The sequence below is a fragment of the Glycine soja genome, chromosome 10 (assembly GCF_004193775.1).
Source record: "Glycine soja cultivar W05 chromosome 10, ASM419377v2, whole genome shotgun sequence".
In the NCBI taxonomy this organism is placed as follows: Eukaryota; Viridiplantae; Streptophyta; class Magnoliopsida; order Fabales; family Fabaceae; genus Glycine; species Glycine soja.
In genome coordinates this window covers 31,750,318-31,765,972 of record NC_041011.1, presented here as the reverse complement: position 1 = coordinate 31,765,972, position 15,655 = coordinate 31,750,318, and the positions used below count along the sequence as shown (strand labels likewise).

The window sequence follows — 15,655 nt, the reverse complement described above, 5'->3', positions numbered from 1 at the left end:
AAGCTTTGAACAATATACTTGGCCTTCATTTAACTGTCTTTGGGCTTGGCGGCCACGCTCAACAAAGTACTTTCGACACCTACTGTACGTTGATTTCACCAATGCTGTTATGGGAATGTTGCGACAATCCTTTAAAACCTTATTGATACATTTTGAAAGGTTCGTTGTCATGTGGCCATATCGACGTCCTTCTCTATCGTAAGCCATCGTCCATTTTTCTTTTGAGATGCGATCAATCCATGTTGCTATGGCTGGACTCAGTTCACGAAATTTTTCTAAATTTTGATAAAAAAATGTGCTTGCAAGGAGTGTAGGCTGCATAAAATTAGTTATGAATAACAATTTTAAGTATAAATGAAAGTAAAATAAACGTGACCATCAAATATGAAATCTTACCCAATTTCTTCAACATTTCTTTTTGTTTGGCATTATTGAATTTTCGATTGAAGTTGCTTGCTATGTGTCGCACACAGTAGACATGATAACCGTGGGGAGGTTGCCAGCCAAGTGCTTCGTTAGCGACATCGGACTTTATACTCGCGTGTCGATCAGATATCAGACAAATACCATTTTTATCTGTGACATGTTCACGCAAGTGTGCCAAAAACCATGACCACGCTGTCAATGTCTCACCTTCGACCACCGCAAATGCTAGAGGAAGGACACCACCATTTCCATCTTGTGATGTGGTCATTAAGAGGGTCCCACGGTATTTGCCGTACAAATGTGTGTCGTCAACTTGTATGATTGGCTTACAGTACTTGAAAGCCTCTTTACATTGGCCAAAAATCCAAAAAACTCTATGAAATTGGCGGTGTTCGCGACTAACCGTATTTCCAACGATAAAATCGTCATGTAGTATTTGAAAATACGATCCAGGAGAATGATTTTGCATGTGTGTTAGTCACGACGAAAGTTTCGCATATGACTCATCCCAATCGCCATATTCAATAGCAATGACTTTCTGTTTCGCCAACCAAGCTTTTTTGTACGACACCTTGTACGCAAATTGACTGTTAATCCTCTCTTGAATCAATGAAATTTTTATGGATGGATCTTCTCTGATCATGCCTGTGAATAGAATAACAAAATTTAAATGACAATTAAGGCTAAACAATAACATAATATGAACATAAAATACGTACCTACTACACAAGTGGCAATTAAATTTGAATCAAGTTTCTCGTGATCTTGGGTCATAGTCATATTGAGACATGTGTGTGGTCCACCCCATTGAGTGACTTTCCATGAATCATTTTTTTAGATAGAATTGCCCTCATGTAGAAAGGGCAAGGACAATCTGCATTTTTATTCACGCAACAAACCACATACTTGTCCCATTTGCTTTCAACCACTTTAAAACTTTGATGCACCTTCATAACATATTGTTTGACCGCATTCTTGATCGCATCTTTACTATCAAATTCCATGCCAACATATAATTCTTGGCCAACATTAAAACTGGATGGCATCTCCAAACCACAAATGTCCTCCTCATCAGGATGACTCCAGTTGATATTATTATAATATATAGCATCATTCCAAAATGGATTCTGAATTCCTTGTACACCTTATAGTCCAAAAAAATAATTCAAATCATACTTATTTGGCCTTTAATACAATTGTCGTTAAATAATAAATGTATTGACGTATTTTTTAAGAGGAAATCATACCTTCTGCTGGGTGAACAATTCTTACTGGTGGAATCATATCGGGGACTTCAACGTATGAGTTAGACACAAGATAATCATCATCATCATGATCATCATCTTCGTCAAGATTTAAATTGTTCATATTTGTTGGCGGTTGTGTCTCATCATTAGATAAATAATTTCCACATGATGTAAGGGAATTTGCAGAATGAAACATTGAACCACCAGCCAGATCCTTTTCTATGTACAATTCTAGAACTGACATTTGTTGTTGTTGTTTAAAACTTTCAAGCATCGTTTCAACGTCTTCGTCATCGCAAATTTGCAAAGCAATATATTTTCCTGACACTAAAAATCTATAACTGATAGCAGAAATAATTTCATTATTTTCTAACTTTACCTTGTCTCCAATTTTTTTCTTCAAAGCATTGAAACTAATTCCACGTTTAATCTGAATCGCTTTTTTACTGCCTTCAAATATTACACCATCATTATCTTCATATACCCTTCCATTGAAATACAACACTGTTATAACCGAATTCATCGTGTACCTACAAAAATAATATTTTAATTAATTATTCACAATAAATTCAAAATAGTAAAATGTAATCACAAAAAGTCTCACCAAGCAAATTTTAACCTTATGCGGACAAATTTAAATCTCAAGAACGCTCAGACTTTTTCAAAGCTGAAATCTAGTTTTTAATATACACCAACATTGAAGAAAATTAATTAAAAATTTGATGACACAAATCATTTTACTGAAAACTAGTTTTAATTAAAAATTACTTAAAAAATTATAATACAAATTATTTTACTGGAAACTATTAAATAAAATAAATTACTTAAAAAATTACTTGAAAGCTGAAATCTAGTTTTAATTAAAAATTACTTAAAAAAATTATAATACAATTTATTTTACTGGAAACTAACAAATAAAAAAAATTACTTAAAAAAAATTACTTGAAAGCTGAAATGTAGTTTTAATTAAAAATTACTTTAAAAAATTATAATACAAATTATTTTACTGGAAACTAAGAAATAAAAAAAAATTACTTAAAAAAAATTACTTGAAAGCTGAAATCTAGTTTTAATTAAAAACTACTTAAAAAAATTATAATACAAATTATTTTACTGGAAACTAAGAAATAAAAAAAATTAAATAAAAAACTAAGAAATAAAAAAAATTACTTAAAAAAATTATAATACAAATTATTTTACTGGAAACTAAAACATAAAAAAATTATAATACAAATTATTTTACTGGAAACTAAGACATAAAAAAATTACTTAAAAAAAATTACTTGAAAGCTGAAATCTAGTTTTAATTAATAATTACTTAAAAAAATTATCATACAAATTATTTTACTGGAAACTACAAAATAAAATATAAAACTAATTTAATTATAAAATTAATAAAAAAAAATACATTCAAACTGCTATAAAAAATTACTTACATAGACACAAATTATTAATTTCCAAAAAGGAACCAATTATTTTTACTTCCAAAAAAGGAACGTATTATCAATTATAATTTTTTTGAATATATATAAGAAGATATTATTTTTACTTCCAAAAAATAAACGTATTATTTTTTTAGTAATAATATAAATAATTTACACTAATAATGTTTTGGTATTTAATTTATTATAAAAACTTTAATAACCTATAAATAAAGTAGTATGTTTAAATTTAACATAACTTCAAAATGCACGTTTTTTTTCTAGTAAGACATAACCTATATTAATGATACTAAAAAATTTGTTGTATGGTAAGTACTATTGTTTTTTTTCCTCCTTGTGAATAACACAATAAAAGAAATTATTATGACAATTTCAAAATAATGCAAACATGGATAGTGACTCTGTGAAGTTGAGCGCAAAATCAAATAAGGTCATCTGCATGTGTAACAGGCACGGATCGTTATGGATGGATTCAAATATTTAACCCTCAAATATGAAACCTTATACAGATAAATCCCTTAACACTCACATTTTTGGAAAAATAAATTATAACACAAATTATAGCAAATTCCATAACCTTATGCGGACAAATCTGAGCAAACAACAACATACTTAAAAAGAAATTATAACATAAATTATTAATTTCGAAACTAGAAACCTGATTAAAATATAGACCGAAGAAGCAAATAGAAAACCTTGCGGAATTCCTTAACACTCACAATTTTTAAAAACTGAAATTTGAGTACACAGGCAACAACGTTGAGAAGAATTTCGTGTATTTATAGCCCTTAAATCGCCATTAGAAGTGGCTATTTCCTCTGCCCTAAATCGCCAGTGGGAGTTGCAACTTGCACTCAAATCGCCAATGACAGTTGCAACTCCCCTTTCGGCCTGCACCCCCTGCAAAAGCAACCCTATCAACGTTTAGGCCTGCACCAGCCAACTCGCCAGTTTGACTGACGGTTTCCAAAGCCATGACCAGACTCGCCAGTCATGGTGGCGACTTCCACCTACAAAGCAACTCGCCATCACGAGTGGCGGTTTCCATGCCACGTGGCTTTGCACAGCAAACTCGCCATTGCCAATGGCAGTTTGCTAACAACCCCCATGCATATCACATAGAAAACAACCCCCTCCAAGAAATTACTTCAAAACAACCCCATTTGGGAAAATAGTTTGTAAAACTATCCCAGATGAGGAAATTTTCCATCAAATAGGATGTTGCACATCATGTCATTGAAGGTGAGGACGTGACGATGATGATGTTTGTGAACAAAACATGATGATATGATACTCGGATGTGTTAGACATGATGTTGCACCATCACGTCTTGTTATTGACACGTCGTTGTCATATCATTGAAGATGATAACGTGACAGTGAAAGTGTTTGCGACAAGACGTTATGATATGATATTCGGTTTATTATATCATCATTTAACGAAAAACTTAATAACACATATTAAATAAAATTGAAAAAAAATTTAGATACTTGGATAAAAAAATATTAGAGATAATTTAAAAATAACTTATATTTTAAGTATAAAAAATTTAATTAAACTAAAAATATATTATTAGATCAAAATTAATTGTATTAAGATAAAGATGTCATGGGAGGAGTATTCATTAATAAAGAGAGAAAAAAGATGAAGACTAACTGGCCCACTTTTACAAGTGATTTGTCGTGGGACCACGTTTATAGACCATGGATTCATCTCACCCACACAACCATGTGATACACCCTCTGCACTAGATTATCTTTTCTTCTTTCTCTGCCTGACCCTCTCCTTCCTCATTTATTCTTTCTCTCTCAAACCACCCTCCCCCGTCCGCTCTGCCGCCACAAAATAACTCGCCAGTCAGTCATCGTTGTCGGAGGAAACTTCCAGCGATAGAGCTAAAACAACCTCCCTCCCTCCTATTTTTTTCTCCTCAAACAACAAAGCGTGATCATAGAATTCATAATCGAACGAATCAAATTATTGAAATCAAAACAACCGTAATCACAATCAACATCGGCGATAAGAATGGATCAAAATTTGAAAGCAAAAAGAAATTGAAAAGCTAATATAAATAACAACAATGATGAGATTGAGGGAAAGAGGATCATCGGGGAAGAATTTGAGAGGTGCGATGCTCTTTGACGAATTGTCCACCGCACGGACCGTCGTCGGCGTCACTATTAACCACCATGGGTTTGAACAGTGTTCTTCTTGGAAAAACACCTACATTAGCAGCTCGCGTGGCTGGTGGTGCAGTGTGTTAACATATCTTGTGGAAGGTTCTAGTAGATCTCGTGATGGTGGTGGTGCGGTGGTTTCCGACTAATCTTTGTGGTGGGTTGGAGAGCTTGCCAGGGCTACGTCGTTGGTGCCGAAGAGATCATCGGTGACGGCGGCGCATGTTAGTGGTCATGGAAGACACCAGAAGGGAGAGTGCGGAGAAGAAGGAAGGAAGAAAGAATTTTGATGTGAAAAAGTGCACAGTAAAATTATACACCTAAATTAATCTAAAGGCTGAAAATAATGATCAATCAAAGATCACTTACCTTCATGGTCCACCGTAGACATCGCGGAGAAAAAATAACGCAGTCAAGAAAAGTGTGTTCACAAAATATCAATTCTAACTACCATCTCTGTTTTCTTTTTTATTTATTTTCCCGTTCCCTTTCTCTCTTCCAACTCTCCAAGTTGTACTTTTTCTCAAGCAACCCAAAACTAGCAAGCACCATTCTTTAATTAAATTATTTCCCTCAATCCACGGAAATCGAATAAAGAAACCCAAATCCTTCGCTACTACCGTTATCCAAAACCAAAATGCAGAGTCATTTATTCACAGCATGATATCAATCGATAACTTCTTCATTTCACAAAATTCAGGGTAGCGTTCACATTTTCCCCCTTCTTTCTTCCCTTCCCCAACAACATACTCCCAACTCGCGCGGTGCCGCCACGTGTCCCATCGTTTTCGGCGTTAGTTTCCTTCCTTCTCATGTAACAGTAACAACAGTCACCACCCATCACTTCTCTCCCGCACCTAAAAGAAAAAACTAACCAACTTTTTTTCTCCGTATAAATAACGCCAAATCAAAAAATCAAAACCATCGCAAAGGGTTCCCTTTTCAGTTTTCAAGCACCTTCATCAGGTTTCTTTTCAAATTCTATACTCTTTACTTTTCTCGCGCTTTCTCTCTGATTTTCTCTGGAAAATTCGAGAAGATTTGAGAATTTTCAATGCTGCTTTTTGCGCAGCGATCGATTTTGGTTTCTTCGGATTCGGACTACGATTTTCGCCTCTCGCGAAGACCTAGGGTTCGTTCGTTTGCACTAATGGAGGAGGAGAAAAAGGTGTGCGCGTCGGAGTCGGCGGTTGATGGAAGCCGCGACGTTTGGAGTTCCGAGCCCTCGCTCGCTTCCTCCGCGGATCACCTCGTCGTAATGGTGAATGGAATTCTAGGACGGTATAATCACCGTTGCTTTACTTCTAGATTTTGATTAAATGCTGTTGTGGTTTTACTTGATTGTGTTTGATTTGGTGTTGAGGTTTTGTGGAGTGATTGTTTGAATTGTGTTGTTACTTTATGGATTCAATTTGTGTGCATGTTGGAACTTGGCATTAACTGATTTTGTGGTTGGTGTGTTGATTGTTTGTTCTTGCAGGGAGACGGATTGGAAATATGCTGCGGAGAAATTTGTCAGGGAGTTGCCGGATAAAGTGTTTGTTCACTGTAAGGCTCTTTGAAAAGCTTTGGTGATTGTATTGGTGTGGTCAAGACAGGAGATTGTTTGATTTGTTAAAAATACATCTAACGAGTAAAAGGATAAAAATCTATTAACTGTGTTGTCTAATCACGAACTCATTTATAGTAAGTTTATGGACTTATATAGTTTATAGTAATAACAACCAAACTCTTTGTACTTAAACGATATTGTGGTTGTAATGTCTCTGGTCAACTCAACTGTGATTGGACCTCTTGAGTGTTTGATGTGTTTTGGCGCAATGTTATACTTGGAGCTCCTTTTTCTTTCTTCTATAGTGGACAAGATATCTTTCATTAAGAAATTATTCAAAATAATGTATCGATTTTTCATTATTGATTGTATAAGTTGGAATGTTAATTTACTTTCATGTCTCTTGGACAATTTTGTACGCCTGCAGAATTAGTTGACTTCATTCTTCTGGGATATTAATTTCTTCTGGAAACTAGAATGGGCTTTAAATTTTGTATATTGTGCTTGCTTTTACTGTTTCCATCTTCTTTCACCCAGGTAGCGAACGAAATGTGTCTATGCTTACACTAGATGGTGTGGATGTAATGGGAGGGAGATTGGCAGAAGAGGTTAGTATCTGACCATATAGGAGACCCGTTTTATGAATTTGCATGTCATGTGAAAGTCAATTTTCTCTAATTTCTCTAGATTCATTATCTGCAGATTGTGTTACCTAATCTTTGTCATTATATTAATAGGCATTCTATTATGTATTTTACTGTGCTAAAATTTAAATATTGAAATAATTTCTCTTATTATATGTAAATTGATGTGCATTTTTATTTTAGTTTAATATACTTTGTAATGTATACATTATTTTACTTCTTATGTCTGTTTGTTATGATAACATAATAAATTAATATATTATGTTTGTAAATACATGCCTATCTATACACAATTGACCAAACCATTTGTTGTACATACTTGAATATCATTATATTTGATAAATGCATTTGTGAAATATTGAAATGGTAGCATTATTAAGCCACATGTTGAATTTTTTTCTTCTTATTTTAATTTGAATTATCTTTGCTCTTAGGGTGTATATTCTTCAATTCTAAGGATTTTTTGATATATTTCAAAGTAAGATATGTGGTGCAGAGAAAAATAAGAGAAATAGAGAAATATATAAAGTAAATATAAAAAAAGTGTAGAAAGTAAAGGTTATCTGAACATTTTTTCAATTGTAATTCCAAAACAAAACAAAAAAATCATTCAGGACATGTTCTCTTTGACAGTGTTCTTTAATATAACACTTATCCATCACAACTGGAAAAAACAAAAAAGACGTGAATTACCAAAGCAGTTGAGCTTCTGCTGCTAGAAAAGACTATTGTTACTAACAGGGGTTATATTATTTGTCCTAGCATTCCAATACTCAAACACAGGAAAAAAAAAACAAAAAATCAAAACCCAAAACTCAATCTTTAACCAATTTCAGTACCCCCACTTGAAAGTAGTCACAAAATTCCACCTCCAAACACGGTGTTACTGCAAAAAGAAGACTGACTCAAATAGAGGAATCAGGCACACACGTTCAAAAAACATAGAGAATTCAAGGGTCCGTAGAAGCAACCAGAGGAAGTACCTGAAAGAAGTGGTTCGAGCAGTGTGACGTCAAAGAGAGGGACAGCGCAACAGCAGTGCAGCTGGATGGCACAACAGCAAGCAGAGGGATGGTGGTGACTGGTGGTGAGTGCGCCGTATAGGAGTGGGATGTGGGGTGTGTGTTTAGGTTGGTGAAGAGAGAAGAGAAGTGAAAACGCACAGGTAATTTGTGGGAGTTGTAAAAATATAAACTGCTAAGCACAAAAACGTGAATGACCACATTGGAGCAGTTACATCTTCAAGTGTAAAATAAGAAGAAAAAAAATGTATAAAGGAGTTGCTTAGCAGTTGATGGTAGAACGGTGGAGGAGTTAAAAAAATGGACAGGAAAAGATGGATCCTCTCCTCTTCATGAGTTTGATTACATTCATATTTGTTAATATTTTGTTAATTAAGAGCATAATGGTTTATTAAAGGTGGAGACCAAAAGGTAATTACCAAAAGAGGTATCCCCTTTATCTATTGGTATAGATAATAAATGTTATTGTGCTTATGATAGACAATAAGGAATACTTTAGTATTTTTAAAAAGGAAAAAAATGAAGTAAACATGGTGTCAGTATAATCCTAGTATTATTTTATTATTGAAGTTGTGTATCAAATCATATGAAGTATACTACACCAAATATTTCTTTACATATCCTCTCTGTCACTGATAAAGCGTAACCTGTAGAAAGTTTTTTACATGGAGCTTTTGTAAAATGTTCTTCAGTAATTTATTGGACAAGAAACTCTTTCTACAGTAGAATTCAGGAAGGATATAATGTTCCCAATTTTTAGATGGGAAAATCTGAGTCTATATATTTGAAGAAGGGAATTTGAAGTTTGTTCACCAGTTCAACAGTTCAAGTAAGAAAACTGATATGTCAATTTCTGATTTATGACGGAGATGGATAAATTTCATGTCTTATTTTAGGTTCAAATAATCAAATATGTCTGTGTTAACCAGAGAAATGTAATATTTGAGATCCTTACTATCTTAATATTCCTGTATAGCATGTGGTATTGGATACATAATCACTGTTGCTATTAACAACTTTAACTCTTAGGTGCTTGAAGTGATTAAAAGCAAGCCAAATATGCGTAAGATATCTTTTGTTGCACACTCGGTTGGAGGATTAGTGGCACGATATGCAATTGGGAGGCTGTATAGGCCACCTGAAAAAGGATCTATGGCAGACTCGTGCAATGAAGAAAGTAAGGAGAGCTCTGTGGGTACAATAGGTGGTTTGGAGGCTATGAATTTCATTGCTGTTGCCGCACCTCATCTAGGATCAAGGGGAAATAAGCAGGTACTGACATCTTAAATTTTTCTTTATGTTTCCCAAATATAATGGTTGGGATTAAAGAAACTGTTGGCAATATAATAAATCTAGCTTAGCTTAGTTTCCAGATTCATTGTATGTATACATTAGGTCGGGAAATTTGGATCTGCCATGGAAGTGCGAGGGTTATTTGTCACATGTAACACCTATAACACTTTATTATGCAAGAGAGAAATTGACTTTAATCAGTAAGGTAGAGGTTTGAATAATTTATCTTTTGCCATATGTATAACTGACTTGGAAGTATTGAGGGATGAGCCTTGGTGCAATGATTAGGTCTTTATTCTATTTTTTTTTTATTTCAAATTAATTGTCTGTGTAAATTTGTGTTAGGTAACCCCCATTAGTAATTAGTTACAATAGGTTAGTTAGGTATCTGTTACTTTATACTTTATATTAGTGAGTTGGTTAGTTCGGGCTGGGGATAATTAGAGAATAAGGCATGTTGCCTATAAAGAAGAGGGGAGGTGAAGCGATAGAGATATCTGATCATTTGTCAGAGAATTAGGGCCTTTGGGCATTGGGAGGTGCAGACCCTCAAAGTTCTGCAGGTTGGGCACTGTATTGAGGGGAGAAATCCCTTAGTTTTCTCATAAGATATCATTGTTCTATCAATCTGTTCACTCAGCGAGATAAATTATATTTATTGTCCTGTCAATTTCATGCAATTTAAACTGTCATCCTACAACTTGTACCCAAATACTACCAAACCAAGAATAAGTGTTGGTAGTTACTCTTTATGGTCCAGGACCAGTACCCTAAATCAATTAATAATGGATGAAATATATATATCTTGCACCTTGTGATCTTCTGTTCAATAACTGATGGAAGTAATACATATCATTAATTAAAAAGGTCCAAAATTAACCTGCTGCTGTTGGTGTGTAACTAGACTTTTCCAGTATAAATAATTTCTTCCTATGAGTCTTATCTTTCTTTATCACTCTTGTCTTTTGTAGCAAATGATTATTTATGGATTTCTTTTGATAGGTTGTTATGAAGATATTTTGAGAGTATGCTGCAATACATATATTTGTTTTGCACCGAAAATGTTCTTGTTGAAATTAAATTCAACATGTGGGATATCTATCTGTGTGGCTGTGACTTCCCATCTATCTGGGATGAACATGAAGTTCTCGCATTTGGCTGTGATATTTTCATGATTCTAATACCTGGGTATTTGAATACGTGAATGGTTTTTGAATTTCAGGTTCCATTTCTTTTGGGGGTACCTGCTTTTGAGAAGGTTGCTAGTTGTGTTATTCATTTCATTTTTAGAAGAACAGGTCGGCATCTTTTCCTTACTGATGATGATGAAGGAAAACCTCCATTGCTTAAACGCATGGTTCAAGACTACGGTGATTTGTATTTCATGTATGTTTGTTGCTTCTTACATTATTTTCCTTTTATATATGGAATTTGTTGAGTTTGATTCCTTTAAAGAATCTTCACGTCTTCTGATTTCTTTGTGCAGGTCTGCATTGCGTGCTTTCAAACGCCGATTTGCATATTCAAATGTGGACTATGATCGTATCCGTCTTATTTGCTTCTTCTTTAAACTAATTCTAGGTGCATTCAGCTTTCTTCATTGCATATTATTTTTTATGGTTTTCCTTTATAAAAAAAATAGATATTGTTGGCTGGAGAACATCATCCATTAGACGTCAGAGTGAACTTGCAAATGTATGTTTATTTTCTGACTTTGCTTTTTGTTTGCCTGATTTAATTGGTCATTGTTATCATATAATGATGTAAAAATATTTTGTTGTTAGTGGAAAGATACCAACAACGAAAAATATCCACATGTTGTATATGAAGAGCATTGCAAGGCTTGTTCTGATGCTGAGCAGTGTGACTCAACAGAAGGTAACAGCTACGACAAGATAGAAGGTTTGTATCTTCAGCTCTCTCTCTCTCTCTCTTTTTTTCTTATAATTAATATAAGTGATGTTCACGTTATCTGCAGTTTGTCATGTTCATTTTAAAAACTCTTTGGTTTGGTTTTGGAAGTTCACTCCCTGTAGTTTTTGTGTGTTCCACCGCACCCTGTGGTCTTACATGGTTGACCTTCCCTTTCTTTTCTGCTTCTATACAATCTTTGGCCAATCAGTTCTGTCTAGAATACAACTGATATTAATAACCTAATGCTGTTGTTCACTAAATGTAGTTATTTTCTTTGTCCTTCAGTTGCAATATTGTCTAAATTTTGGGATTTTCTTTCTCCTTCATTTTCAGATAGACATCTATCTATTAAAATTATAGTGGTTTAGGTAGGGATGATGGAAGGGGGAAAAAAGGAAAAAAAAATTGAATATAATATTGATATATGGTGAGTAATGATATGTTACAATAATAATAATAAAAAAAAAAACAATGCAGTAACCTTTATTTATAGTAGTAATAGACTTCTAATCCTAATCAAATATCACTAAATCAGGAATATAATGAAATATGGAAACCACTCTGAAGAGAAACAATATCCATAGTTTGTTTAAAAGAAATCCATAATCTTGTGCATCAAATAATTGTTTTCTCTAAATACAAAGTTTAAATTTTTTAGCATTAAATAATCCCAGTAGAAAGGTGAGCATCTTTCATGGAGGGCAACCGAACCATGAGAAATGGTAAACAATCTGGAAACAACCATAATAGTAATGACAAATTTTTTTCTATGATTCCCTTAAATACTTGTTGGGGCCGGCTACATTAGGAGAGACAGTAAAGAGATCCTCACACTAGATGGTTCACCACTTGTTCTAAATTTGGTAGATCCTAACATTTGTTATTGATCCATTATTCCATTTATATCTGGCTCTAGGATAAGATTTGGTTGTGATTGTCACCATTGATCGTGCCCTTATAATTAACATTACTTGAATTTGGGCTATAGAGTCATGGAGATCTGTTTCTTTATATTTATTATCTGTTATTCTCTTCCAGCTGTAAGATTTCTAACTCGAATGAACACTTGCAGAGGAGCTTGTTACAGGCTTATCTCGTGTATCTTGGGAAAAAGTAGATGTTAGCTTCCGCAATAGCAAGCATAGATTTTCTTCTCATACTATCATTCAGGTCTGAGTCTTGCACTACCCTTGTTATCACCATGTTTGTGTGCATGTGCATATCCTTTATATATATATATATATATATATATATATATATGGATTTGCTAACGTAGACCCACTTGTTTTTTATGAGTATGTTAGCAACCTACGCCCGGATGTATTTTAAAAAGAATCGTAGTTATAGTTTGGTAGCATATTCCTAAAAATAAGTGGGTGTACGTTAGCAAATTCCACAAGCATTTGCTATCAAAGATTCACTTGTTTTTTAGGAGTATATTAGCAAGTTGCACTCGGGTGTATTTTAAGTTTAGTTGTGGTTATATTTTGCTAATGTATTCCTTCTAAAAAATAAGTGAGTTAGGTTAACAATATATAATTCACCATTATTAAGTGGAACATCCTTTTACCTGCATATGTTATTCCTCCATCTCTTGCAATGTTTTACAGGTCAAAGACCAAATCACACAAATAGAAGGGGCGGATGTTATACAGCATATGATTGATCATTTTCTTCTCTAGAAGCTTTTTGCCTCTAAAGTATGCTCCCTGCTTGGGAATATAAGCTTCTCATTGGTATAATCTAAAATGACTACGCTATTTGTAAACAAACTTGGATTGATACTCTAATCGAATTTAATCTGAAATTGAATTAGTTGCAGGATGGAAACAATTGGTTCCCCGAGTGATAAAGTTCTCCCACGTGGGTTCTGGCTTGTTGATGTCGATCGTTTCCTCACCCAAAAAATAGAAGAAATTGAATTTTTGTTCATGTATCATCCTTTACAATGTGTATAGAACTTGTCGGGAAATCCGTGTAATGCACGGGGACAATAAAATATATTTATCCAAATTTCATGCATACACTTTTTAAGGTTATATATATGAATTTAATATATATGAACTAACAGTGTAAATGTTTTTTTATAAAAAAAAGTGTAAATATTTTTATATTATCGTTCAATTACATTGCAATTATAGTTAATTTATTGATTTTATAATAATAACTAATTTGAAAATCATCAGATGAATTTTAATTAATTGACAATATCTTAATTACATTAACGGTTGATAAAAAATAAACTATTTATTTATTTTTCATTTAGCACACATCATTCTAGACTATGGCAATTTGACTTATTGAATGAAAGCATAATTTATTCATATCATATTTTAGCATTTACAATTGCGACAGTTCTCCAAATTAAGTCATCCTAAAAAAATATTCGGTCATCGTATGTCTGAAAGTTACAAATACTTAAATATGTTTTAGTCTTTAATAAATTATTAATTTTTGTTTTTTATTTATAAAAAAAAATTGCATTCAGCATTTAATATATTTAAATTTTGTTTAGAGTTTGGTGTTAGTTAAGTGATGTGATATTATGTCAAAATTAATATATTGGAAATTCACAACTGACAATAAAAACTTGAAATAAATATTTTGATATATAAAAAATTTAATAAAACAACAAAAATTACTAGTCATTCAAAATAAAAATTGATCATTTATTAGGCACTTTAAATATATTTAAACCTTAATTGAACTAATAATATTCCTTAGTTAAATACTTAAATATTCCTTAAGGTAGGCTATGAATCTGGCAGGATGAAAATATATGTTGAAGAAGGCATAGTCCTACAATTTTATTTTATTTTGTTGGGAAATTGAACATGTAGATTTTCGTTTAAAATTTAACTCAATATATATTTTGAATTAACACAACAAAAACTACGTTAAAAAAATTACGGCAACAAACTAGCTATTACACATAATTAAGTTGGTAATACCCCAAGTAAATTCAAAAAGTGAAGTAGAACCCAAATAAGAGAACTTAACGATCATTTTCTATTTAATTTTATTTTTTGAGTTTATCTTTACATTTTTCTTTTTTTGCACACCTTATGCTTAGGTCAGCTTTCTTTCACTTATGGAATTCTTAGCTTACAAAAATACTCTTTTAATTTTTCATTTTGGTTAATTTTCAATTTAATCATTAGGGTATTATTGATGAAATGCCGTGTTGTTAAATCACCCGCAGTCCGATCAACATATTATGGAAAATAATCATTAGTATGAATTTACTTGCACGACAGTCATGCTAATACATGCAGGACCTACGTCACACGATTTCTAAATTTTGACATTTCTTAACTTACTTCACATAGTACTTGTTTATTATTTTTATGTTAAATACTTAGAAAAGTTGTATCAAATACTTTTTCTTTAAGTTCGACCTTAAAACTTAATTAAGTAGCTTTATTTTTATAAAAGAAGAAAAATGTTATTTCTTATATTTCCTTATTTTGTGTATCACATTTATCAGTTAACAAAGATTTTATCCAAAATATTTATGATAAATTATTCAAACCCAAAATCTGACTTGACTCGACTAACTTTGATGCCACGTTGAGAATTGAGATGGAAAGACAAACTCCTTTTAAAAACAACTGGCTCCCCAACAAACGGAATCCGTGAATCTTCTACCTAATAATAATACAGAAGAGATTAATTTTGATGTTAACTCAATTTAGTGGTTTATTAATCGAATTTGTACATGTGTGCCTCATTTTCCTACTAATGTCACCAAAAAATTTACCGAATACGTTGAATAGGCAATTTAGTTCATAAAAGAATATTGAATCGGATCAGATTTAAATTTAAAAATCGAATTATATAAACTAAAAAGGGTTCTTGAAAGTAACTTCTGTTTTTCATATTCATCTTTCATTTCAAATAGGTTCATGTATTTCCAAAAAAAAAAAAAAAACTGTTTC

The 15,655-nt window shown here is 32.7% G+C and overlaps 1 protein-coding gene across 4 annotated transcripts; it reads left to right on the top strand.

The window, feature by feature from the left end:
- The first annotated feature begins 5,758 nt into the window (after positions 1-5,758).
- LOC114371250 (putative lipase ROG1) lies at positions 5,759-13,781 on the top strand. 4 transcript variants are annotated; one of them, XM_028328711.1, is made up of 12 exons: positions 5,759-6,258; positions 6,365-6,573; positions 6,773-6,840; positions 7,382-7,452; positions 9,540-9,782; positions 11,026-11,189; positions 11,290-11,345; positions 11,446-11,498; positions 11,588-11,705; positions 12,790-12,887; positions 13,328-13,417; positions 13,540-13,781. In XM_028328711.1, the coding sequence occupies exons 2-11, from the start codon at positions 6,443-6,445 to the stop codon at positions 13,397-13,399; spliced, it is 1,074 nt and encodes a 357-aa protein (XP_028184512.1). In that variant the 5' UTR covers positions 5,759-6,258; positions 6,365-6,442; the 3' UTR covers positions 13,400-13,417; positions 13,540-13,781. The 4 variants fall into 4 exon arrangements, 2 of the variants coding, with proteins under 2 accessions (XP_028184512.1, XP_028184511.1); XM_028328710.1 differs by having other exon boundaries at positions 13,534-13,781; XR_003658037.1 differs by having other exon boundaries at positions 5,761-6,258; positions 13,328-13,453.
- The last annotated feature ends 1,874 nt before the right edge of the window (positions 13,782-15,655 follow it).